This window comes from Hypanus sabinus, chromosome 8, assembly GCF_030144855.1.
Source record: "Hypanus sabinus isolate sHypSab1 chromosome 8, sHypSab1.hap1, whole genome shotgun sequence".
NCBI classification, from domain to species: domain Eukaryota; kingdom Metazoa; phylum Chordata; class Chondrichthyes; order Myliobatiformes; family Dasyatidae; genus Hypanus; species Hypanus sabinus.
The window spans coordinates 134,348,296-134,372,230 of NC_082713.1; the positions used below are offsets into that span (position 1 = coordinate 134,348,296).

The following is a 23,935-nucleotide window of genomic DNA, read 5'->3' on the forward strand; positions in this document are numbered from 1 at the left end:
ATTAACTTTTCATGTACAATATTCTCACTGAGGCAACTATGTGCAGAGCTGACGCCCATTTATAAGTGTACGTGTAGTTTGGTTATGTGTATTGAGAAACAGAAGTTTAATATTTCCAGACGGAATTCAAAATGAATATATAAAAACATAAATAGCTGGTTTAGAAAAATAAATACCAGCTAGATTGGAACTTGATTTACCCTAGTTATGGTTATCTGTGAAACTCAATGGCTGAGTGTGTTTCCTACTTGGAGGCTATACTTGTGTTACCAATGCGTGCGAAGACATGTTCTGTGTTCTACGTGAATTCTCACCCATGAAAAGCAGGAGAGTTGCCATATCCCCGAATTGACAATTGATTCACTGACATCTCTGAGTTAAAAGTTTGACAAGCTTGTTTTCGGTCTCTTTTTTTTCAATCAACAGTTGCCAAGAAAGGCGATGTGTGTCTCTTTAAGGGCGCTGCTGGAGGAGGGGAATATTTAGGTTGTTTTTAAGTACAGTGGCTTATATCTCACAGGAGGGAGCTGTTGGCACATTATACGCGCTGAAGTGTTTCTCGGCGATGGGTTGCAACGACTGTAATTGAGTGAGCGAGTAGACCCGAGGACTGTCAACGCGCCAGGTGGACTGACAGTCGCCGAGTACACGGACCTGTGCTATTCCACCTGTGCCATGGGACGGACGGTGAAATGACGCGGTCCGGTCACCGATTCCTTTTCGAATGGGCGCGGAGGCAAGTTCGGCGAATTTATTGCTTCACACCGTGCCGGCCGAGAAAAGTGTGTCTTATACAATAAAGACTTGCAAACTGATATTCCAGCCTTATGTGAAGAGTTTTGGTTGGGGGTACCGGCCGGAGTGACGAGGTACGGGAGTGCCATCGTTCTACTGACCGGAGCGGTGTCCAGAGGCAAGTGAGGAGTGTCGCTGTGTCCAACACACACAGTCAGACCGAACCCTCCGCCAGACCGCGGCTGCTGGTGTGTGAGTCCTTTCCTACTGGATCTGTTCTGACACTTCGGGATTGGAGAGATTCCAACCTCCGCGACAAGATCCCAGGAGAATACTGTGTACTGTCCATCACACCCCTCCCCCCCCCAAGTGTTTGGTGAGCCCCTTCTCTCCTCGGGCTCGTTCACTGCAAGCCAGAGAATCTTTGAAAGGCGCCGGGAGCGGCAACAAAGTAAAGTACAGTATGGTTCCGAAGCAATCGACTGGCCGTACGGTGGAGCGCGATGTCGGGCATTGGAGATGTGTTGGGGAACGGATGAACGAGGGGACCCAGCAATGAGCCTGTCACTGCTCGCAATCGCTTGCCAAACTGGTCAATGGAGAGATTGCTTCTGAACTCACTTGCAAAGAACTGACTCGTGAACTGCCAATGTCTTAATCGGTGCAAGAAGTTCTGGCTCGGGTTCCGTGTACGTTTTGCACTGTCACTTGGCCCCTGTTTGGAAGCAGGATGCGGCGCTGGGTGCTGGCGCTGTCTGTGCTCTGGGCAGCCTCCGTGAGAGGCACCTGGAGCGAGGGGACCGGGAATTCTGCGCCGAACCTGCAAGCTGCCGGGTCTTCGGGTCGGCGGGGAGGCTCTGGGGTTGCTCCCACACTCGGGCTTTGGAATTGCTGCCCAGTTCGCCGGTCAGGGTCTGTACGCCGGCGGGACTCCGCCCGCTCACCTCTCAACTATCAGTGGGACCTATCAAAGGCCCTCCGCTGGGACTCAAGCGAGACGTTACCCGGGGCGATAGTGCAAGGATCTCAGAGGGAACGCGGGCCGGGTGTAAAGTTTGATCCCAAGGGAACTGCCCTATCGGAGAGCGGTGCAGTCGGAATTAGCCACTCCCGGGAAATGGATAGACTCGGCCCAATGAGCACGGGTGGAAGGTCTAAACGAGGCACGGATGGGATTAAAAACAATGGCCAAACAAGAGGCAAGAGCCAGCAAGAGAGCGACTTGCAGCCTCGCAACAGCTCGGGCTGGAATGGGGTGCAAGAACAGGAAGCAGCGATGCTCTCTCTCAACTGGTCGGCGGATAGCTCAAACATCCACAGCGGAGCGAGTTTCAACACCTCCTTCACCCTTACCTCGGAGGAAACTCCGGGCGTGTTGTCCCTCCATGGAGGAAGCAAGAGGCGGCAGCTGAAGAACCCCTTCTACCCTGTGACCGAGGATTCCTATGGAGCCTACGCCGTCATGTGTCTCTCCATTGTCATCTTCGTGATTGGCATTATGGCGAATTTGTCCGTCATGTGCATAGTCTGCCACAATTATTACATGAGGAGTATTTCCAACTCCCTGTTGGCTAATCTGGCTTTCTGGGACTTCCTCGTCATCTTTTTCTGCCTGCCGCTGGTTATATTTCATGAACTAACTAAAAAGTGGCTGCTTGGAGATTTCTCCTGCAAGGTGATCCCTTATCTTGAGGTGAGGAAAAAAAAGACATCTTTCCAGAATTTTACGCTTACTTTGAAGCTACTTTCTGCACAGAAGCAGGCGGAGCGTATTCACCCGAGAGTACACTCCCATAACCCCTAGTGTTCTCCCCGCATTTTTATCAACATCCTCCGCCCCCAACTATAACACTCATTTCAGCCCCGTCCCCATACATAATTCTATCACAGCAGGCAGGATTTGTGGTGGGCAATTAACCATACTAGCTCTGCGCCTATCATTGGGAATATGGGAAGAACCGGAGCCTCCGGGGAAACCCTCACAGGCCAGGGGGAGTCGAGATTGAATCCAGGTCACGGGAACTGTGAGCCAGCGACTCTGCGAGCTGTGCCACCTGTGCACATTATTGGAATATGGGTACTCCTGGTCTGTCCATTGGTGCCTGCCTGCCCTCCACACGATGGTAGTGGGCTGGCTTAACGAATCGGTCTGTGCGTTGAAGAGTCTCTCACAGCACCAATTCCCGGCTCTTGAACACCTTAAATAGGAATCCACTCAGCACCAAAGAGCTGAGGTAATCTGATTTAGATATTCATCGTCGTTCTGTGGAGTGGTGAAAGGGTCCACTTCCTGCAATGTACAAATACTGTAGTAGTAAAGTAGTAAGCTGGTTTATTATCTTCACTTGCTACCGAGTTACAGCGGCAAACGTGGTTTGCACGCCATCCCTACAAATCATTTCATCGCATCACTCCCCGGGGTTGTACAAGGGAAGGCTAACAAAATGCATAGAAACGATATGATGTCAGGCCCTAATGGGGTCCAAAGTCCATCTTGCTGTACTAGGAGGCCATTCAATAATCATAACAGAAGGATAGAAGCTGTCCTTGAGTCTCCGCTTTTGGCATTTACAGCTTCTGTAGGAAGGGAAGGGCAAAGAAGAGAAAATTTCCTGGGTGGGTGGGGTCCCTGATTAGGCTAGGTGCTTTATCAAGACAGCGGGAATTGTAGGCGGAGTCCATGGAGTGGAAGCTGGTTTCTATGAAATGCAGAGGTGTGTGGGTAACTTCGCAGATTCTTATATTGTAACATGTCAGCTGTTTTACAGCAGTGCTGAAGTGGGATTGGAGGTGTGAGCATCAGGTGCGGGTCCACAGAATTCAAACTCCTAGAGCGTATACTCAGTGGCTGCTTTGTTAGGTACAGGAGAGGAAGCCGGTGTGGCCTTCTGCTTTTATAGCCCACCCGCTTCAAGGTTTGATGTGTTGTGTATTCAGACTTGCTCCTCTGCACACCTCTGTTTGAGGTACCGTCACCTTCCCGTCATCTTGAATCAGCCTGGCTGTTCTCCTCCCATCTCTCTCATTAACAAGGTGTTTACGACCACAGAACTGCTGCTCACTGGATTTTTTTTTTTGTTATTCACATCATTCTCTATCATCTGTTGTGCATGAAAATCCCAGGAGCTCAGCAGTTTCTGAGATACTCAAATCACCAATAAACATTTCACAGTCAAAGTCACTTAGATCACGTTTCGTCCCCACTCTCATGTTTGGTCTGAACAACAACTGAAGCTCTTCACCATGTCTTCTTGCTTTTATGTATTGATTTGCTGCCACATGATTGGCTGATTAGATATCTGCATTAATAAGCAGTTGTATAGGCATACCTAATAATGTGGCCATGAGAATATGCTTAAATAAAGACTAATAAATGGTCATATAGCAAGAAAACAGGCCGTCAAGTCCACTGAGGTCATATAACCATCAAGTATTTACATGCACTAATTCTACTTTAATCCATTATTGTTCTCCTTTTATTCCCGTTATTTGACCACTTACCTACACTAGGGGCATTTTACAGTGGCCAATTAACCCACTACCTGCACTTCTTTGGGATTGGGAGGAAGCCGATGTACAGGAGGAATCTGTATGGTCACAGGAAGAATTAGCAAAATCCATACACACAGCATCAGAGGCTAGGGGTCAGAAGTTTCTCTTGCTACAGATGACATACTGAGCTTTATTTCTTTCTAATACAGACAAGCAAGACTAATGCCATCATGGCATCATTCAGTTTCTCAGTGAAAATGACAGCTTAATGCCCAAGGAGCAGTTAAATCCTAACTGATGTTTAAACAAGGTAGTGTTTTACAACAGAAAAGAAAGCAGCTTTATCATCAAAAAGAATCATATACTGTGTGAAGTTGTTATTTTATTTCACTTGGGTAATGGCATAGCAGAAGAAAAGCTTTAACATTCATTAAGATGGAATTCATTCACATTTGTAATCACTAAATTAATCACTGCCACAGCTGTGTGTTACTAAATCGTATGCAATAGAAAAATTAGAGGAGTCTCACCTATAGTTCATTAAAATGCATGTATTTGTCTGTAGTTCTGGAATACATTTTGCGGGCTGATTTATGTTAGCACTGTTTAAACAAGTTAAGGCATTCAAGCATAAAGAACCAGTCCATGCTGATTGATCCTATGTTAAATGAGTCTTGAAGTAAAATATAACAGAATTAATTACAGGTTTTACCTGTAATAATGAGGCATGGCAGGAGGATTCTAGCCAATTATGGACGAAATGAGTCGGTATTTTGTTGAGTTGAAACAACTGAACATCTTGAAGTGATCTCATCTCAGTGATGTTCAGCTGTGAAAGTTGAATACAATCTATTGCAACCACCTCAGAAAAGGGATCTTTCAATCTCCGTGTGTGAATCATCTTCTATATGGGCTTCTGCAATTCTGCTTTAAGTGTTGTCTGCCAACAATCCACCATCGGTTTGTCATGTACAATACCACTTTCTCATTTTGTCAGCTTAGAAATTCTGAATGATCTGTCAAATGTAGTTTATTTTTTGACACTATCTGCTCAAGTACAGAAATGGGATATGTAGTTTATGAAGTGTTTTGGAAAAACCCAGATAATTCACATTGTTTTGAAATCTGGCTCACCAAGCTAGTTGTTTCCTGTACCCCATCTAAGCTTACCAATCCCCATTTTCATACGCTTCGTAAACTCACTGCGGCCCCATACTCACTCTCCTTTTAAACTCCATGGATCCTGTTCCTACAAACTGTTTGTCCTGTTCCTCCCCTCTGCTCAACTGTGCAGCTAGGAAACCTTCCTCTCCCTCCTCCACACTCTGAGGAAGAGTCACTATCCTGAAACTTTGACCGGCTCAGTTCTTCAGTATTTTTCTTTTTGCTTCTGACTGCATCTCCTACAATTTTATTCATTTCCCAGGACCTTGTTCCTACACTATTTGTAAAACTCATGGGTCCCATTCACACTCGTTCTTTAAGCTCACAGGTTTTCCTTACCAAACTCTCTTTAAGTTTACCTGGTTCACAGTATAACATCTTTTAAAAAAGTCAAATTAAATGTGTTCTGTTATATTAATAGGGGTAATATCCAGTTGTCTAAACTGTACAATTGGATATTACTTGTACTTTATAGGAGTAAGAGAGCCATTTGCCAGAACTCCCCGCTTGCTCCTTCTCTTCCTGTCACCTGCCTGTAACCTCCTTCTGGAGTTCTTACTCCCATGGTTCACTCTCCTCTCCTATCAGATTCCTTCTTCTTCAGCCCTTTATCTTTTCCATCTATCACCTCCCAGCTTTTCACTTCATCCCCCCTCCCTCACCCACCCATCACCTGGCTTCCAATTGTTCTCCTTCCCACCCCCCCCCATTTCATATTCAGGTTTCTACCCCCTTCCTTTCCAGTCCTGATGAAGATTTTTGGCCCAAAACATTGACACTTTATTTCTGTCCATGGATGCTGCTGAGTTCCTCCAGCATTATGTGTGTTACTCTGCATTTCCAGCATCTGCAGAATGTCTTGTGCAGCTGAAAAGTTACCAGTTTGGTACCGGATTTTCATAGTTTTACGGTAACATTTTTATCATAGTGTCATAGAACACAACAGCACAGAAACAGGCCCTTTGGCCCATCTAATCTGTGCTGAACTATTAATCTGCACAGAGCAGCTACCTGCACCTGGACCATAGCCCTCCACATCCCTTCCATGTACTGAACCAAATTTCTCATAAATGTTGAAATCAGATCTACATCCAGCACTTCTGCTGGCAGCTTGCTCCACACTCTCACCACCAGCTGAGTGAAGAAGCTCCCCATCATGTTCCTCTTAAACATTTCACCTTTCACCCTTTACCAATGACCTCTAGTTTTAGTTTCACCCACCCGCAGTGGGGGTGGGGGGGGGGGAAGTCTGCTTGCATTTACCGTATCTATACCCCTCATAATTTTCAAGTTCCAGTTTGATTATCATTGAACAATCCTGCACATGAATACAGCCAAATGAAACCATCCCTCCAGAGCCAAAGTGCAAAGTACAGTACCAACACAGTACAAGACATATATAGCACAAACAGGAGGGGCATGCCTCCAACCCAGCATGGAGGCTTTGCTACACCACCTCCGGCATCTCCCCTCCTTGTCTGCTGCACAGGCAAGCCTGGTCCTCACTACAACCAAGGCCACACAGCTTCCCTGCTATCTGTCGTGACAATAAACAAGGGAAATGGACATGCTGTATCTTACATTGTCAATGTCCAACAGTGTCTTGTGATCGCAAGAGATACATCAGAGACAATCATTCACTGTTAGGCCACACAACACCTTCTAACACCAACTCCGATGCCTTTCTGTAGTGGCCACTAACACAATCCACACCAAGTCTTCATCAGAGAGAGTGTCACGGCTGCAGAAAAGGAGGAAGTCATGGAGAGGTTGTCTACCGAGTCTCTGTGGGTGGAAGTTAGGAATAGAAAAGGGTCGATAAGTCTGCTGGGTGTTTTTTATAGACCACCCAATAGTAACAGGGACATCAAGGAGCAGATAGGGAGACAGATTCTGGAAAGGAGTAATAATTACAGGGTTGTTGTGGTGGGACATTTTAATTTCCCAAATATTGATTGGCATCTCCCTTGAGTGAAGGGTTTAGATGGGGTGGAGTTTGTTAGTTGTGTTCAGGAAGGTTTCTTGACACAATATGTAGATTAGCCTACAAGAGGAGATGCCGTAGTTGATCTGGTATTGGGAAATGGACCTGGTCAGGTGTCAGGTCTCTCAGTGGGAGAGCATTTTGGAGATAGTGATCATAATGAGAATAGATTGAGTGAACTCGGCCTTTTCTCCTTGGAGCAATGGAGGATGAGAGGTGACCTGATAGAGTTGTACAAGATAATGAGAGGCATTGATTGTGTGGATAGTCAGAGGCTTTTCCCCAGGGCTGGAATGGCTGGCACGAGAGGGCATAGTTTTAAGGTGCTTGGAAGTAGGTACAGAGGAGATGTCAGGGGTAAGTTTTTTACACAGAGAGCAGTGACTGTGTGGAATGGACTGCCAGTGGCGGTCAGTGGTGGAGGTGGAAATGATAGGGTCTTTTAACCCTGGCTACCTGTTCATATTCTATACCTTCATAGTATGGTCCGGGTCAATTTTCACCTGACCCAAGAATCCCCTCATAACAAGTGTCTATACCAAATTTTGAACCACAGATCTATTTAGATTGTATAAATAGTCTATCTGACATTAATAAATGGGTGATTAATCCTTAATTAATATTCCAGAGATCTAAAATCCATTTCAATAGATATAGGTCAAATTTGACCCAGAACAGCCTCAACGTACAATAATTTGTAGCACCTGTACATTTTTAAATTATTTTCATTTTTGCTCATCTTGGGTCACTTTAGGAAAAGTCATCAAATTTCAGCTTTAAAAAAATGGCATTTAGGTTGATTTTACTGCTGTCAAATGTCAAAACGGGTCAAATTTGACCCAAACAGTATGTAAGGGTTAAGAGTCTCCTGGATGGCTACATGCAGCTTAGAAAAATAGAGGGCTATGGATAAAGCTTAGGCAGTTCTAAAATAAGGACATGTTCACCACAGCTTTGTGGGCCGAAGGGCCTGTATTGCGCTGTATGTTTTCTATGTTTCTACAGCTCCACAGCTTGCTGATGGAGCAGATGGGACAGTCCTTAATGTCCAGTATTGTCTTGCAACCATAAAAAAAAGACAAACAAAAAACACTTGTTGGTCCGGGAGAGGCTGCTGCATCTGAACACGCGGCGATCTTACCAAAAATTGTGTATACCTTTATCAAATCTCCCCGCATTCACCTGCACCATAGGGAATAAAATCGTAACCTATTCAGCCCTATAACTCAGGTCCTCAAGTCCTGGCACCATCCTTGTAATTTTTTTCTGCACTTTTTAAGTATTGTTGATATCTTTCCAGAGGAAAGGTGACCAGATCTGCACACAGTACTCCAAATTAGGTCTCACCAACTTCACAATAACATCCCAACTCCCATACCCAATACTTTGACTTCTGATTGCCACTGTGCCAAAAACACTCTTTATGACCCTATCTACCAGTGGCGCTACTTTCAAGGAATTATGGATCTGAATTCCCAGATCCCTCTTTTTTCTACCACGCTCCTCAGTGCCCTACCATGCACAATGTAAGTCCTACCCTGGTTTGTCCTCCCAAAGTGCACCATCTCTCACTTGTCTGCATTAAATTCCATCTGCCATTTTCAGCCCATTTTTTCCTCTGATCCAGATCACATTACAAGCTTTGATAGCCTTCCTAGCTGTCCAGTACACTCCCAATCTTGATGCCATCTGCAAATTTGCTAATCCAGTTTACTACGTCATCATCTTGATGATTGATATACTGTAGATGACAAACAGCAACAGACCCAGCACTGTTGTCTGCAGCATACCACTAGGCACAGGCCACCGGTCAGGGAGGCAACCATCTGCTACCACTCTCTGTCTTCTCCCACAAAGCCAATGTCTGATCCATTTTACTACCTCATCTTGAAAGCCAAGCGACTGGACCAGCCTCCCGCTTGGGACCTTGTCAATGGCCTTGCTGAAGTCCATGTAGACAACAACAACTTTCCTGGTAACTTCCTCAAAAAACTCTACTGAGGTCAATTAGACATGACCTACCACGCACAAGTCCATGTTGATTATCCCTTCTCGGTCTTCAATTATCCAAATACTTATATATCCAGTTCCTTAGAATACCTTCCAACAATTTATCCACTACTGATGTTAGGCTCACGAGCCTATAATTTCCCTGCTTATTCTTACAGCCTTTCTTGAACAATTGAACATTATCCATCATCCAATCCTCCTGCGACTCATGCATTGCTAAGGACATTTTAAATATCTTTGCCAGGGCCTCTGGATTTTCTGTACTAGCTTTCTACAAGGTCCAAAGGAACCCTTTTGTTGCCCCTGGGGATTTATCCAACCTAATTTACCTCAGCACAGCAAACACCTCCTCCTCTGTATGGGGCCCATGACCTCACTGCTATTTTGCCACACTTCTATAGACTCTGTGTCCATCTCCCGAGTAAATACAGATGCAAAAAAAATTCATTTAAGATCTCCCTTGTCTCTTTCTTTTAAAATTCAAGCCTCTGTAGTAAAAGCAGTGACGTGTGCTGAGAGGCGATTTACTTTTCTTGTGTCTTGCCTGCTGGAGAACTGCCAAGAAGAGCAAAGATGCATCCTTTGTGCATTTTCCAGGTCAGTGAATCCTAATCAAAAGTGGAAACCTGGCTGACTTCCCTTTCAGTGAGATAGGAATACAGCTGCTGCAATAGAATATACATTGTGAAATAAACTCGTTCAAAGTAGTTTCAGCAATTAATTAGGCACACATGTGTTTTTTTTCTTGTCAGCAAGATGTGATGCATAGGTGGCTGCAAGTGTGGAGGTCGCAACCTTTCACTATTCGTATTACGGATTTGGATGAGGGCAGCAGAGGTGTGCTTGCTAAATTTTCTGATGACAAAAAGGGAAGTAGGAAAGTAAGCTATGAAGAAGTCATAAGGTGGCTACAAAAGGATATAATTCGTTAAGTGTATGGGTAAACACCTCGTATCTGAGTCATACAGCAACCGGTTATGAAATTGTCCATTTGGCAGAAAGATTGGAAAGTGGCATGTGAATCTAATTGGTGAGCAATTACACATTTCCAAGATGCAGAGTGATCTGGGTGTCCTACTGCAGAGCTTTTCAAAAGGCTAATTTTCAGGTATAGGAAATAATTGGGAGATCTAACTAAATGTTATTGCTTATTGCAAAGGGGAATAAACACAAAGGAGGTTATGCTATTAGCTATAAAGGGCGCAGGTGAGAGCTCAACTGTGGACAGTATTGATGTCATTTTTTAAAGGAAAGCTGTTAACATGCCAGAAATTCATTTCTAGAACATTTGGTGGTTGGTGACCTGAATAGGATGGAGAGAGGAGTGGGTTAGTCTTACGAGGAAAGATTGGACAGTTTGTGCCGATATTCATTGGAGCCTCGAAGACTGAGGGGTTTTAACAGTGGGCATATGGAAGATGATTGTTTGGCTAATTAGGTATTTGCAGTAAAACCATAAAACATAGGATTAGTATTAGACCATTCAGCCCATCAGGTCTGTTCTGCCATTCCATCATGACTGATTTATTATCCCACTCAACCCCATTCTCCATAACCTTTGACACCCTTATTAGTTAAGAGCCTATCAAACTCTGCTTTAAATATACCCATTGATTTGGTCGCCACAGCTGTCTGTGGCAGTGAATTTCACAGAATTACCACCCTCCGACTTAAGAAATTCCACCTGATCTCTGTTCTAAACGGACATCCCTCTAGTCTGAAGATATACAGACTGGTCCCACACTCTCCAACTATAGGAAACATCCTTTCAACATCCCATCTATGTAGGGCTTTGAATATTCAATAGGTTTCAATGAGATTTCCCCTCTTTCTTCTAAACTCCAGTGAGTGTAGGCCTGGAGCCATCAACTGCTCTTCATATGTTAACCCTTTCATTCCCGGAATAATTCTCGTGAATCTCCTCTGGACCTTCTTCAAAGCCAGCACATCTTTTCTTTGATAAGGGGCCCAAGACTGCTCACGATACGTCACATGTGGTCTGACTAATGCATTATATGGCCTCAGCATTACATCCTTGCTTTTATATTCTCATCCTCTTGAAATAATTGTTAACATTGCATTTGCTTTCCTTACCATTGACTCAACGGGCAAATTAACTTGCAGGGAGTCCCTTTAATCCTCTGATTTTTGAATTTTCTCCCGGTTTAGAAAATAGTCTGCACCTTTATTCCTTCTACCAAAGTTCATGAGCATACACTCCACAAAACTTTATTCCATCTGCCACTTTTTTTGCCCATTCTCCTAATCTGTCTGATTTCTTCTATGGATGCCCTGTTTTCTCAACACTATCTGCCCCTACTCCTATCTTTGTATTGTCCACAAAGCCATTAATTCTGTCATTCAAATCATTGACATATAACGTGAAAAGAAACTGTCCCAACACTGACCTCGTGGAATAGCCAAGCAGAAAAATCCCTCTTTATTCCCACTCTTTTCCTCCTGCCAGTCAGCCAATCTTCTATCCATGCTAGTACTTTCCTATAATATCATGGGTTCTTACCTTGTTAAGCAGCTCATGTGCAGCACGTTGTCAAAGACCTCTGAAATTTCAAATAAACAATATCCACTAACTCTCCTTTGTCTATCCTGCCCATTACTTCCTCACAGAATTCCAACAGATCTGTCTGGCAAGATTTTCTCAAAGGAGACCATGCTGCCTTTGGCCTGTTTTATCATGTGACTCCAAGTACCCTGAAACCTCATCCTTTATAATGGACTCCAACATGGGAACTGCTGAAGTCAGGATAACTGGCCTATAATTTCCTTTCTTTTGTCTCCCTCCCTTCTTGAAGAGTGGAGTGACATTTGCAATTTTCCAGTCCTCGGGAACCATTCTAGAATCTAGTGATTCTTGAAAGAACATTTCCAAGGCTTCCACAATCTATTCAGCTACTTCTTTCAGAACTCTGGGGTGTAGTCCATCTGGCGCAGGTGACATCTACCTTCCTAGAAGCAGGTGTACCTAATAAAATGGCCACTGAGAGTACAAAGTGGTATTAATCAACTTGCGGCATAAACTGTGCAAGTGAGATTGAGAAACTACTATACATCTGTAACAAGTGAAAATCTATTTGTAGAATAGTTTTGAATGCATTACCAAATGGCTGTGCTAATGACGTTAAAATACCCATGTTAGGATTCAAGGGGCAAGTTGGGTTATCACAGGCCATTCTGGTATGAGGTATGTAATTACAACCTGTGATAGCTTTCAGCCAGATCAGTGCATGATTATTCTACAATGCAACAGAAACCTTTCTTCAAAAACATTTCACTGGATCTAAAGAGCTTGGGAGTATTCTGAAAGGGTCATGAAATGCATTATATGATCGCAGGTGTTTCTTCTATATTCCAGTTGCATAAATGTGTTGCAATGTAGGTTAATAACTGTGCCCCTCATTCCTGTCAGTCAAACAGCCAAGTAGAACCAAGTATAAGAGAGACCATTATCTGTCTGGCATTCATTCCCAACCCCTTTACATAAATTCTCTCATTTTGGCATCTATTTTAATAACAAAACAATATACTTACCCTATCTTTTGTTCAGCAGAGCATAACAGTTTTTAAGTAAAGTGGTACTTCTTGATATTCAATTCCAAATTTAATTTATACCAATTTCCAGTTATGCACTCAAGTCTTTTTAAAAATGGTAATTGGTGTATATTTTGTTTAACTTACCTTTACCCCTGGGAGGTCTGCTCAGTACCAACTGAGTTCCTTCTGCATTGAAACTGATTACAGTCTTGCCTTACAATAATGCATGGTGTACTATCGTGTAGAACATTCTGTTTCATAGTTCATTCCTTTGTAAACTTTTTGTAGTGCTTCTGATAAAAAATATTGCCTATTATTCAAAGTTGAACACAATATATCCCATGAGGACTAATGTGTACTATAAGTCTCAGCAAATAGCAGACATTTCCATTTTACACTTATCTTTGAAATGTCATTGGATCGTAAAATTTAACACTTTTTCTTCTCCACAGATGCTAATAATTTTAAACATTTTCTTCTCGCTTCCAATTTCGAGCGTCTGCAATATTTTGTTTTTCTTTGATCTTACAAATATGATAGAATATCAACTGAGGACTATCATCCATTTTCATTTGAAAATTGCTTTGTTAAAGTATCTTGACATTGTAAGCGACCATTAAGGAAAACAAAAGAATGGAGCCTCATAGGCCATAGCTAATCAGACATGCACTCAAATATAAAATAGCCTGTTAACCTTCAGTGATAGAGGTCTTCTGTCTGAATTCACTAGCTCTTCATTGAAGTGAATGTCAATAAACTAAACAAATAAACTCAAAAGCAGAAAATCCCAATGTTGCTTAAATGTTTAATCAAAGTCAGGTGAAGCATTGAATGCTGTCATGTGCCCATGCAGTGGGTTCTGGGTATGCATTATTTCTTCAGAAGAAGCATTTGAAAGGGATGATGTGGTGGAATTTTGTTAAAAGTAAAAATGCAGCATTTGATGTCAACATAAATACTGGCTTCATAAATATGTATTGTAACTGAAGTAACCTTGGTTCTTTGTGGCGGTGGTTCCCACTCCTGGGGCTCACTGAGCAGACATTTCTCAATATCTGAAGGACGTGGCCTAGAAGATGAGTGCACCTTTGGGGTTCCCAGGCTTCACAGCCCTGGGGACGAGCCGATTCTGTGCCGGTGCCACTGACTCACGGAAGAAAACGGAACATCGGAAACAGTGGATCAGCTGTTGGGGTCTCTGTACCCAGATCTCACTCCCTCTTTCTCTTGTTGGTGGGGGGGGGGGGAGTTTGTTGCTGGTCCTCAAGTCAGAGGACTCGGGGGAGAAAAAGCGGCGCGACAGACTTTAACTCCATAAATTGCCGAGTGAAACCTCTCTGTCCCTTTACTGGGGAGGGAGAGAGCTTGTACTTTATCAATTTTTCAGATGGACCGTCAGTTTTTTGTTATACTGCAGATTGTGATTTTTCCTGGGGCTTTGCTGTAGCATGCTTTGTGGGTGGAGAGTGCTGATGCTTTTTGCTGAAATAAGTGGGGAGGGGCAGGATCGATGCTTTCCTGCTGCTTGTGCGTGGGGGTGCTTTGGGGTTCTAAGGTTTTTTATTTACAATCATGCACACTGTGGGGTACTCTTCTGTTTCAGTGGATGTCTGTGAAAAAACAAGTATTTCAGGCTGCATATTGTATACATTCTCTGATAAATGGAACTGCTGAACTATTGGTAATGAAAGGTAGTACAAAACTTTAAGAGTTGAAGCATAGAGTCCGTCTTTAATGGTAATATAAATTATAATCATTACATTTCTGTGCATGAAATTTCTCATTAATAATTTGAGCAGAAGTGTTGAGGGTGTGCTTCCTATCTGTGCCATCCCTTCCTTTCGGTTAGCTTCTATTTTATCTTTCACTGTTCAAGAGATTTTTAACAATGTGAGTTTGGTGAGAAGTTGAGAATTTCTGGTCAATGATTTTGTGGCAGGGGAATATGTCTCAATTTAAATTCCATGCTGAAAATTATGACTTCCATTTGTTACACCATTTGTGATGAGAGGCAGTGGATCGTCAAAGGAAATCCATACCAACAGAGTTAGATGTTTAGACTCCCCTTACCCTCGTTAAGAACAGCATGGCGGTACATCTCATTGAGCTTCTCCTTCGTGGCTCCAGTAACCCTGACTCCAGCTGCCATATTGTGGTGTAGGAGGTTCGCGTTCTGCCTGTGACTACATGGCTTTCTTCCCAAGTCCCAAAATGTGTGGGGTTGGGAGATGAATTAGCTGCTGTAAGTTGCCCCTTTTGTGTAAGGGGGTGGTTGAATCTGGTGAGAGTTGAATGTGTTTGGGTAGGATTAGTACATAAATTTGTGCATGATTTTCTTTTATCACTCTATAACTCTTGCTTTCTCAAAGCATCACAATCTTTTGGGGGGATTTTTTTGCCTCAGAGGGCTGCAGATTCTGAAAAATTTAGGATATATATTCTGAGATAGATACTGTATCAATGTCAAGGATTGTGGGATCAGGCAAAGAAGTGAATTGACAGCCAAAGATCAGATCGTTCTGAAGAATTTTTGACATGAAACATTAACTTTTTCTCTTTCCACGGGTGCTGCCAGACCTGCTGAATAGCTCCTGCATTTTCTGTTTTTATTTCAGCTTAATATTATTTGTGATTTTTAACATTCATCGCATAGAGCATCCTCATTCAAGGAAAGTATTTGCAAGAGAGTGACAATGTAGTATTTGTAATTTATTTATCTGGTACCACACTCATTTATTCAACATCTGTAGTCAGTCCAATGTATCTAATATTCAAAGGATTTGCCAGCATCAGTAGGTCAGTTTATTTCGATTAAGTGCGAAGCACATCTCACTGCTTTCTGTCATTATGGCAGCCTAATACTTCACACTAGACTTTTTAAGCATTTGAAGCATCATTAACAGTAATGCTACAATTTCTGCTGATGGAAATATTGTCATTTAGAGACAATCTGATTGAAAAGCAATACCATTACTACCCTCATCACTGTTGAAGAATTTTCATTGCCTGTGTGTTGAATTAACAATCTAGGTAGTGAAAGGATATTTGAAGATGAGTAGGATTACCCTAATGGCTCTCAATACCATCATGTTCCCGTAAAGATTGCCAACATCCATTTGTTACAAGTCTTTCCGTCTCACCTTTCGTGGGAAAACTAAATGAAATAAGTATTTATGTAAATATACTTATCCAAATTTGCTTTATTATCGAAGAGCACTCTTAAGGATAGTTTTAACAATAAGAGTGATAAATTAGCAAAGGTCAATCTGTTGTATTAGCCAGTCTCTGTTGCTTTCCCATTTTGCACAAGATGGGAGTGTCTTCAATGGTATTGATTAACTATCTCCACCTTGTGCTGTGAACATGTATAGTAAGGCCTGTGTTCATTAGCCCTTGGCAATTGACCTTGAAATGGCAACAAGGGGCCTTTTTGAGCTCCTGCCACTCTTGTGAGATACTCCAACAATACTGTTGGGTACTGAGTACCAAGTTGTTGACGAGCAACAATAAGAGAGCAGCTAGCAGCGCATAAGCGGGCCATGAAGGCTTAAGACTGAAAGGGGAATCTGAAGATTTAGATGATACTCATGCACCTGATGTTTAACTGAGCACAGTCCTTCAGCTCAACATGTCCAAGTTCTGTTTATCATAATCCCCTTTTCCATTACTAACCCTCTAGAAGGTAGCAAGTGATTCTTAAATGTTGCAAGGGTGTCTGCCTCTCTGACAGTGCATCGTGGATTCCAACCGCCCTGCAGATGAGAAAATTCTTCCTCAGAACTCTTCTGAATATCCTAGTTCTCACCTTAATTCCATGTCCTTTGGTTATGGGCAGGTCTATTAAGGAGAGAGTAAAGATTTCACCATCTACCCTATCTGAGCCACTCATAATTGTGTATACTATAGTCAACTTTCTGGAAGCATCAAGGAAAGCAAACACAGCATATCCTAGCATCTACAACACACCATTCCAGGTATCACCCTGGTAAATTTCCTCTTGCATCCTCTCCAGAGAAAGCAAGTCTTTCCTATAGCATGTATTTCCAAACACTGGAAGTTATGGCATTGAAAAATACTGTTTAAAAATTTCTTGGCAAGTTGATACATGGCAAAGGCAAAGTGTAGCAATAATAGAGAAAGTGACTACTTCGGGCTGTGAATGTTCTCATTAAAGAGCATTTCAAGTTAATGCTTGCAGTGTCTTAAAGCACGTTTACTATTACAGAACAATGATATAAAATGCAGATATTTGAGACTAAATAAATGGTTTGGAAAGGTGCGATAATTGCTTCTGAATAGATGACAAAGAATGAAGTATTTTAGAATGACTTAGAGTGGCAGGCCTACATCAATCACACTTGAAGCAGATCTGGTCTTGGTTTCCAGAATATTTTTATTTAATGAGGGCATTGCATTTATGTCAATGAAAATTGACTTCAAACTCACAGTGCAAAATTAGATGATCTCAGCTAGCTCATCAGAGCATAATTCTGTTTTAATACCAGGAGTAAAACTGGAATAATCTCTTGATTTTAAATGAATTGTGATAAGAGTATTTAGAAAGAAGAATTCACCGATGTGCACCATTCTTGACACATTGTCAGACTCCATGTTGGAGACATGCAAAAACTTTAGGTGGACAGTTCTATTTAGTACTAAGATAAAACTGCATTGGTGTGTCTAAATCATGGGTTCATGGCCTTTTTTTTAATGCCAAGGACCCATACCATTAATGAGGGGTGCATGGTCTCCAGGTTGGGAATCTGTGATCTAAATGATGCCGGTTTTAGGCTCACTATTAAACCAAAACCCTCAGAGGTAAAAAAAAAAGTGCTCTGATAACATTACTCAAAGACTTCTCTTGATTCTCCACCCGTATTAATTTTATAAACTTAAGCAGAAGAAACAGATTATCGACTTGCTACCACAGTGCACCTTCAAGAATCAATTGTTCTGCCAAAATTGACGGATACATTTCTTCCATCTACAAAAGTATAATACTTTCTTGATCCTGAAGCACTTTTGACTAACCTAAGGTTATAGGTATAGGTTATTATTTTATAAAATATTCTGACAATACAAATTTACTTCCATTTTTTAGATCTACTTAAGAGTATATGGTTTATAATTCATATTGAGGTCACAATATGTAATAAAAGTATCAAAACATGTTAACAATTATTAGTCCAAGAAATTACACCCACTTTTATGATAATTATAAATAGGAGTTGGTTGGTTCAGAATTTCAAATGAAGGATTACTGACCGGGGATGTTACATCTGTTTCTCTGCAGATGCTGCCTGACCTATTGTGTTCTTCCAGCCATTTGCTTCCTTTTTCAGATTGCTAGCATGTTGTAATTTTGGAATTTCAAATTAGTTAGTAATTCAATTAAGATAACAAAGGTAATTTAATTATTTCAAGATCCCTGGAAACCATAAACGACTTCTCACTTCTCCAGTGCTGACAAAGGAACATTGACCTGAAACATTAACTGTGTTTCTCACTCCACAAATGCTGCCTGACCTGCAGAGTGTTTCTGTAACTTCTGCTTGTCTTCCAATTTCAGTTCCTGATTGTAATTTCATCATTTAATTTCCAGATATAGTATCATCTACTTCTTTGTAAGTTGCCCTCATAATTTCAGATCTGTTCACCTAGATAGCCCCAAAGTTGCTTACAGTAGTTCATAACAAGGAGTATGAGAGATACTATGGAGGTTACTAACTACCAAAATGAACAAACATGATGCATATTGATCACCAGTAAATTAGAATGTGCTTAGAGTACCAGCTAACAGAGTTTGTTGGGACTAAAAATCATCACAGATCAGTAATTTTATCAGCCAGCAAAAAATGTTATGATTTACCATCCTACAGTAAGTACCAGGCGTACCAGCAAACAAAATACATCACCAGCACAATAGTGCACCATTTTCCCTTCGGGGGGCCATCTTAGAAAGGATTCTTAGAAGACAACAGAACTCAATGCTTCAGAACAGCTTCCCAAAAAAATCTTTGTTGCTATGGTCAGACGTTTTCAGTCCAACCCAGCCCCTTACATGATTTCCTGTCATCCCTGAGAGATCCCTAAATCTCTCTGAAAATCCAAACCTCTCAGTAATCGTTTCTATATATTTTTTTCTTCCATTTCTTTTTCCAGAGTAAATGATGTTAAATTTTCCTGTAGATTTTCCTGTACTCCAATCTCCTCCCACATCCTAAAGATGTGCAGATTAGTAGCAGGTCACTGCCCAATGATATTTGCCACTAATGCATAATTTTTTTATAAGTTTCTACACTAGAACAGAAACTTATACATAATTGAGTGATGGAATTTGGAATATTGAGCATTTGGGTTCAATTTTTTAAAAAGACTAATGTAGGGTCAAGTGAAAATAGATGGTTGGCATGGACTTTGGGCCAAAGGGCTTGTTTCTCTGCTCTGTCTTTGATTCTAAGTCCATGTCTCCCTCTTTCCAATCATCCAGCTGTTCCCATCGCTTTCACACTCTTCTCACCTCCTATTTCCATCCATTTATATTTCATTAGCACTCTCATGGTGTAAGTTCCTGAAATTTAGAATCCTTCTGACAAGTATTTTTATAAAAAGAGAAAACAGTGGAAAATGGAAGTAATATGTTAATTGTATTAGTACAGTCTAATATGTGTGTATATTATGAGTATGAACCTATACGTAGACAACTGTGTGCATACACCTCAACAGGGATGTGTGTAAATACCCAAGAAGGATATTTTAACACCCCCGGGTCACTGCTCAGACAACAGCTTCACTACCTGTGTCCAACACCCCCCTGGGTATGTACACCCAGTTGAGTATAGACATGTGTGGACTTGAATGTAGGCCCACATGCACATCTAGACACCAAACTATGTACGTGTGCACCAGAATAGGAGACTCCGTGTGCAAGACCGAGCACAAAATGGTGGATGTGCATCTGTATGTGACCACACCTGAACACCTGTGTACATGGAACAGTTGTTATGTGTGCGCATCTGAATACCAACCTAATGTAAATTAGGGCTTTCCGGAGCAAAGGTTTCAGCTACCTCGGGCTGTGTACCTAACATCAAGGGTTACTTACATATGTGCTCTTGGGTTTATGTGGTGAAGGTGCAAAATGGAGGCTGTGGCTTGCAAGATCTCAGGATGTTGGGTTGATGTAGTGAACTTGTGTTGCTGGAAATGTCCTTTTTTGAATGGCTAAAGGGAGGTTTAAAGGAAATGAGAATGACAATGTTGCTGGGGGGGGGGCGTGGTTATTAATCAAAAGACACAAACATTTGGTAATTGGCAAAAGAACCAAGAGTAACATGAGACATTACATGGGGGGTTTGTGGAAGCTGAACTAATGACATTTAATTGAGAACTGGAGGAGTCCTTGAAGGGAGAATAATTACAAGGTGGTGGGGAAAGAACAGGATTCTGGGATTGTTGGACAACTCTTTCAAGGAGCTAGTATGAGTCCCATGGTATGAGTGGCTAACAGTTACTGCTGAAGTTTCAAGTCAAAGTTCTGGTATACCTAGCCATCAAAGTGCCTGAGATTAAATGCTTCTCCCTGAGCACAATATTGAGCAATATTGTTCAAATATTGTAATATATATTTTTAAAGAACCAACAAAGCAAAATCAGCATTAAGTAAATGATGACTCTTACTTGAGAATTTTGTTTCTGCAATGTATAAAAGTAGACCATTAACGTTTTTCTCACGACTGTTCCTCTGGCAGGTTGCTTCCCTCGGAGTCACCACCTTCACTCTCTGCGCGCTGTGCATCGACAGGTTCCGAGCGGCCACCAACGTGCAGATGTACTACGAGATGATTGAGAACTGCTCGTCGACGGCAGCCAAGCTGGCTGTGATCTGGGTGGGCGCCATGCTGCTGGCGCTTCCTGAGGTCGCCCTTCGGCAGCTGTTAACTGAGGAGATCGCCTCCTCCTCGGCTATCGTGGACCGCTGCATTGTGAGCATATCTCCCAAGCTGCCAGACTCCATTTACGTGCTGGCACTTACGTACGACAGCGCCAGAATGTGGTGGTACTTCGGCTGCTACTTCTGCCTGCCCACGCTGTTCACCATCGGGAGTTCCATTGTGACTGCAAGGAAAATCAGGAAGGCGGAGAAGTCCTGTGCCAGAGGAAATAAGCGTCAAATTCAACTCGAAGGCCAGATGAACTGCACCGTGGTGGCGCTGACCATTCTCTATGGCTTCTGCATCATCCCTGAAAACATCTGCAACATTGTGACTGCTTACATGGCCACTGGGGTCTCCCAGCAGACGGTGGACCTTCTTCAGCTCATCAGCCAGTTCCTCTTGTTCTTTAAGTCCTGCGTGACCCCGGTGATCCTGTTCTGCCTCTGTAAGCCCTTCAGCCGTGCCTTCCTGGACTGCTGCTGCTGCTGCTGTGAGGAATGTGGCCCCAAGTCATCCACTGTGGCCAGTGACGACAATGACAACGAGTTTACCACCGAGCTCGAGCTTTCACCATTCAGCACGATACGGCGGGAGATGTCCACCTACACGTCTGTGGCCACACACTGTTGAAGCTTGGTGCCTTGACCTTTAACTTCTGGGGCAAGTGCCCTCTTTTGCCATGTTTCGACATCATCCGGGAAGAAACTTGACAGCACATCCTTTCCAATGTGACCCAGGTTGACCAGAAGGCTTTGCAATTGTATATTCTGCCGTATCGTGTCAGATGTGCTAATGAGGTGGCGTTGGCAGTTCCCAGAGAGGCAATGGGATGGTTGCAAGGCTTGGCAACTTGGCTGCAGAGGAGGGGAAGGAAGCCTGTGGCAGGATTAGAATTTAGGGTTTTATTTCCATCCATTCAGCATAATTCAGAACATGTCGCACTGCCATGCTGAGTCAAGATCATGTGATCCCTAATCCATGTGTTCAACAAAAGCTTAAAGGTGAAGTCTGTAAAGTGTGACGTGCATAGGGAATTATGTGAACTAGCTAACATGCTGTATTTTGTTGTATAGTAACTGCAGCCAGCTGTCATCCTTTGACCATCTGGTTTGTAAGATTTAATGTTGGAAGCTGTGTACATGAGCAGTTCAGAGTTCTGACTCCCGATGTTGGCAATATATGGTTCCTATTTTGTGATGTTGGTTTTGTAAAATCAAGTTGTAAATCAAAAACATAATTTTACTTTAATAATCCTCCATATGGGCTCTGTAACCATTTGTTTTTTTTTAAGAAGTTTCCTTGCAAATAAAGTTGTAAGTTTAAAACAAGTTATCTTTCTTTTGTTAAGCCCTGCCCTTATCACTGTGCATCAGTTGCGTTTCATTTGCTGAGCAAGACGTAGGATTCAGACGGGAGATCCATGAGCTAACTTGGCAGGTGATGACAGGCACAGTTGTAATGTCAAGAGTGCCAATGACATCATAATATCAAGAGTAATGGCAATGATGTGATGTTAATGGTAACGACGTGTTAATAACAATGGCAAACAAACTTACTGCTGTGCTTGAATTCCTGCCATTGAGCACATAGTTTGTTTACAGGTCAGAGGTATCGCACTTTCAAAATCTTGGTGCAGTTTTGTTGACAAACTAAATATGGATATACAGGCCACCATAAGTCTTTTGCTATTCAGGTAACAGAAGTTCCTGCTCTCAGGACTTACACGTCACTATCTAAAAGATGGAGATACAAAAAATAAAGCTTTCTCTCTTAGAATTTGTGTGAGAAAAGTAAATCGAACATTTTTTAAAGCTTGCATTTCGTCGTGTTATGTGCACACCATGCAACTTCTTGTTAACTCACAATTGCAATGCAGAACGTTTTCTAGGAACTCAGCCTCCTCCCCACCCCTCCTGTTGTGCGGGAGTTGTCTCTAGTTTGATATCTTGACCTTGAGATCAAGGGCAGTGGGATTTCTTTGCCTAAACTGGCCGCATCAAGTGTTGAGAGCAAAGCGTCAGGTGCAATTTGCTAAAAGCAATTTAATTGAGGAGTTCAAATAGTGCGATGTTCTGATAGAGCTGTTTGAGAGAAATTGCTGCCGCTGGCAGGAGATCAATAACTAGAAAGCAACTTGTTAAGATTAAGATCTAGTTGGAATCAAAAAGCCATATGGGGGATGGGCAAGGGGAAGGCTGCTTTAATGATGTGGAGTTCAGTGCTGGAAAGGCCAATGAACAAATGTCAAAGGGAAATTGGATGGGATTGTGATGCCCTGTCTGTCAATGGATACGTCAACAACAAAGCAGCCTGACACCATGTTGTTGCTGTTAACAGGAAGGTGCTGGTGTGTGGTAGGCCAGGTAAACTGTTGACGTAATGGCCCTGATTAAACCAGTCTGTTGATTAAATAGTCTGATAAGGAAGGTGCAAGTACTGGTCTTTAGAAATTAGGACCAACCAGCCTAAGCTTCCTTCTAAAGGGGAGAAGAAGGAGTGGCTTAGAACCAATCTTTGATTGTGTCATGGAGTCACAGAGCAGTGCAGCACAGAAACAAGCCCTTCAGTCCATCTAGTCCAAACTATTACTCTGCCTAGTCCCATTCACTGCATCTGGACCCTAGCCTTTTATACCCGTCCCATCCATGTACTTAACCAAGTTTCTCTTAATTATTGAAATGGAACCTCCGTCCACCACTTCCACTGACAGTTCATTCCACACTCTCACCAGTCTCTGAGTGGAGACGTTCCCCCTCAGGTTCGCCTGAAATATTTCATCTCTCACCCTTAACCTACGATCTCCAGCTCTAGTCTCACCCAACCTCAGTGAAAAAAGCCTGCTTGTATTTTTCCCATTCATACCCCACATAATTTTGCATAGCTCTATCAAATGTTCCCTCATTCTCTTATGCTCTAGGATCTAAAGTCCTAAACTATTCAAACTTTCCCCATAACTCATAGGTGAAGCATACCTCATAGGTCCTGTGTGGAGATCAGAAATCTAGGAGCAGTGACAAGTGGGGAAGAAAGGGGGGCAGTCACTGCATACTTGTGTATGAGA

The 23,935-nt window shown here is 42.5% G+C and overlaps 1 protein-coding gene across 1 annotated transcript; it reads left to right on the forward strand.

Moving 5' to 3' along the window:
- Nucleotides 1–532: 532 nt before the first annotated feature.
- Nucleotides 533–22,173, forward strand: LOC132398444 (prosaposin receptor GPR37-like). The gene is made up of 2 exons (XM_059977896.1): nucleotides 533–2,428; nucleotides 20,689–22,173. Exons 1-2 carry the CDS (start codon nucleotides 1,466–1,468, stop codon nucleotides 21,502–21,504), a joined length of 1,779 nt encoding a protein of 592 aa, XP_059833879.1. The 5' UTR covers nucleotides 533–1,465; the 3' UTR covers nucleotides 21,505–22,173.
- The last annotated feature ends 1,762 nt before the right edge of the window (nucleotides 22,174–23,935 follow it).

Excerpts from the sequence above, each read along its gene's own strand:
- LOC132398444 (XM_059977896.1), top strand. The coding sequence starts at position 1,466 with ATGCGGCGCTGGGTGCTGGCGCTGTCTGTGCTCTGGGCAGCCTCCGTG. Across the intron at positions 2,429-20,688 it reads AGGTGATCCCTTATCTTGAG|GTTGCTTCCCTCGGAGTCAC; the intron begins GTGAGGAAAAAA and ends TTCCTCTGGCAG.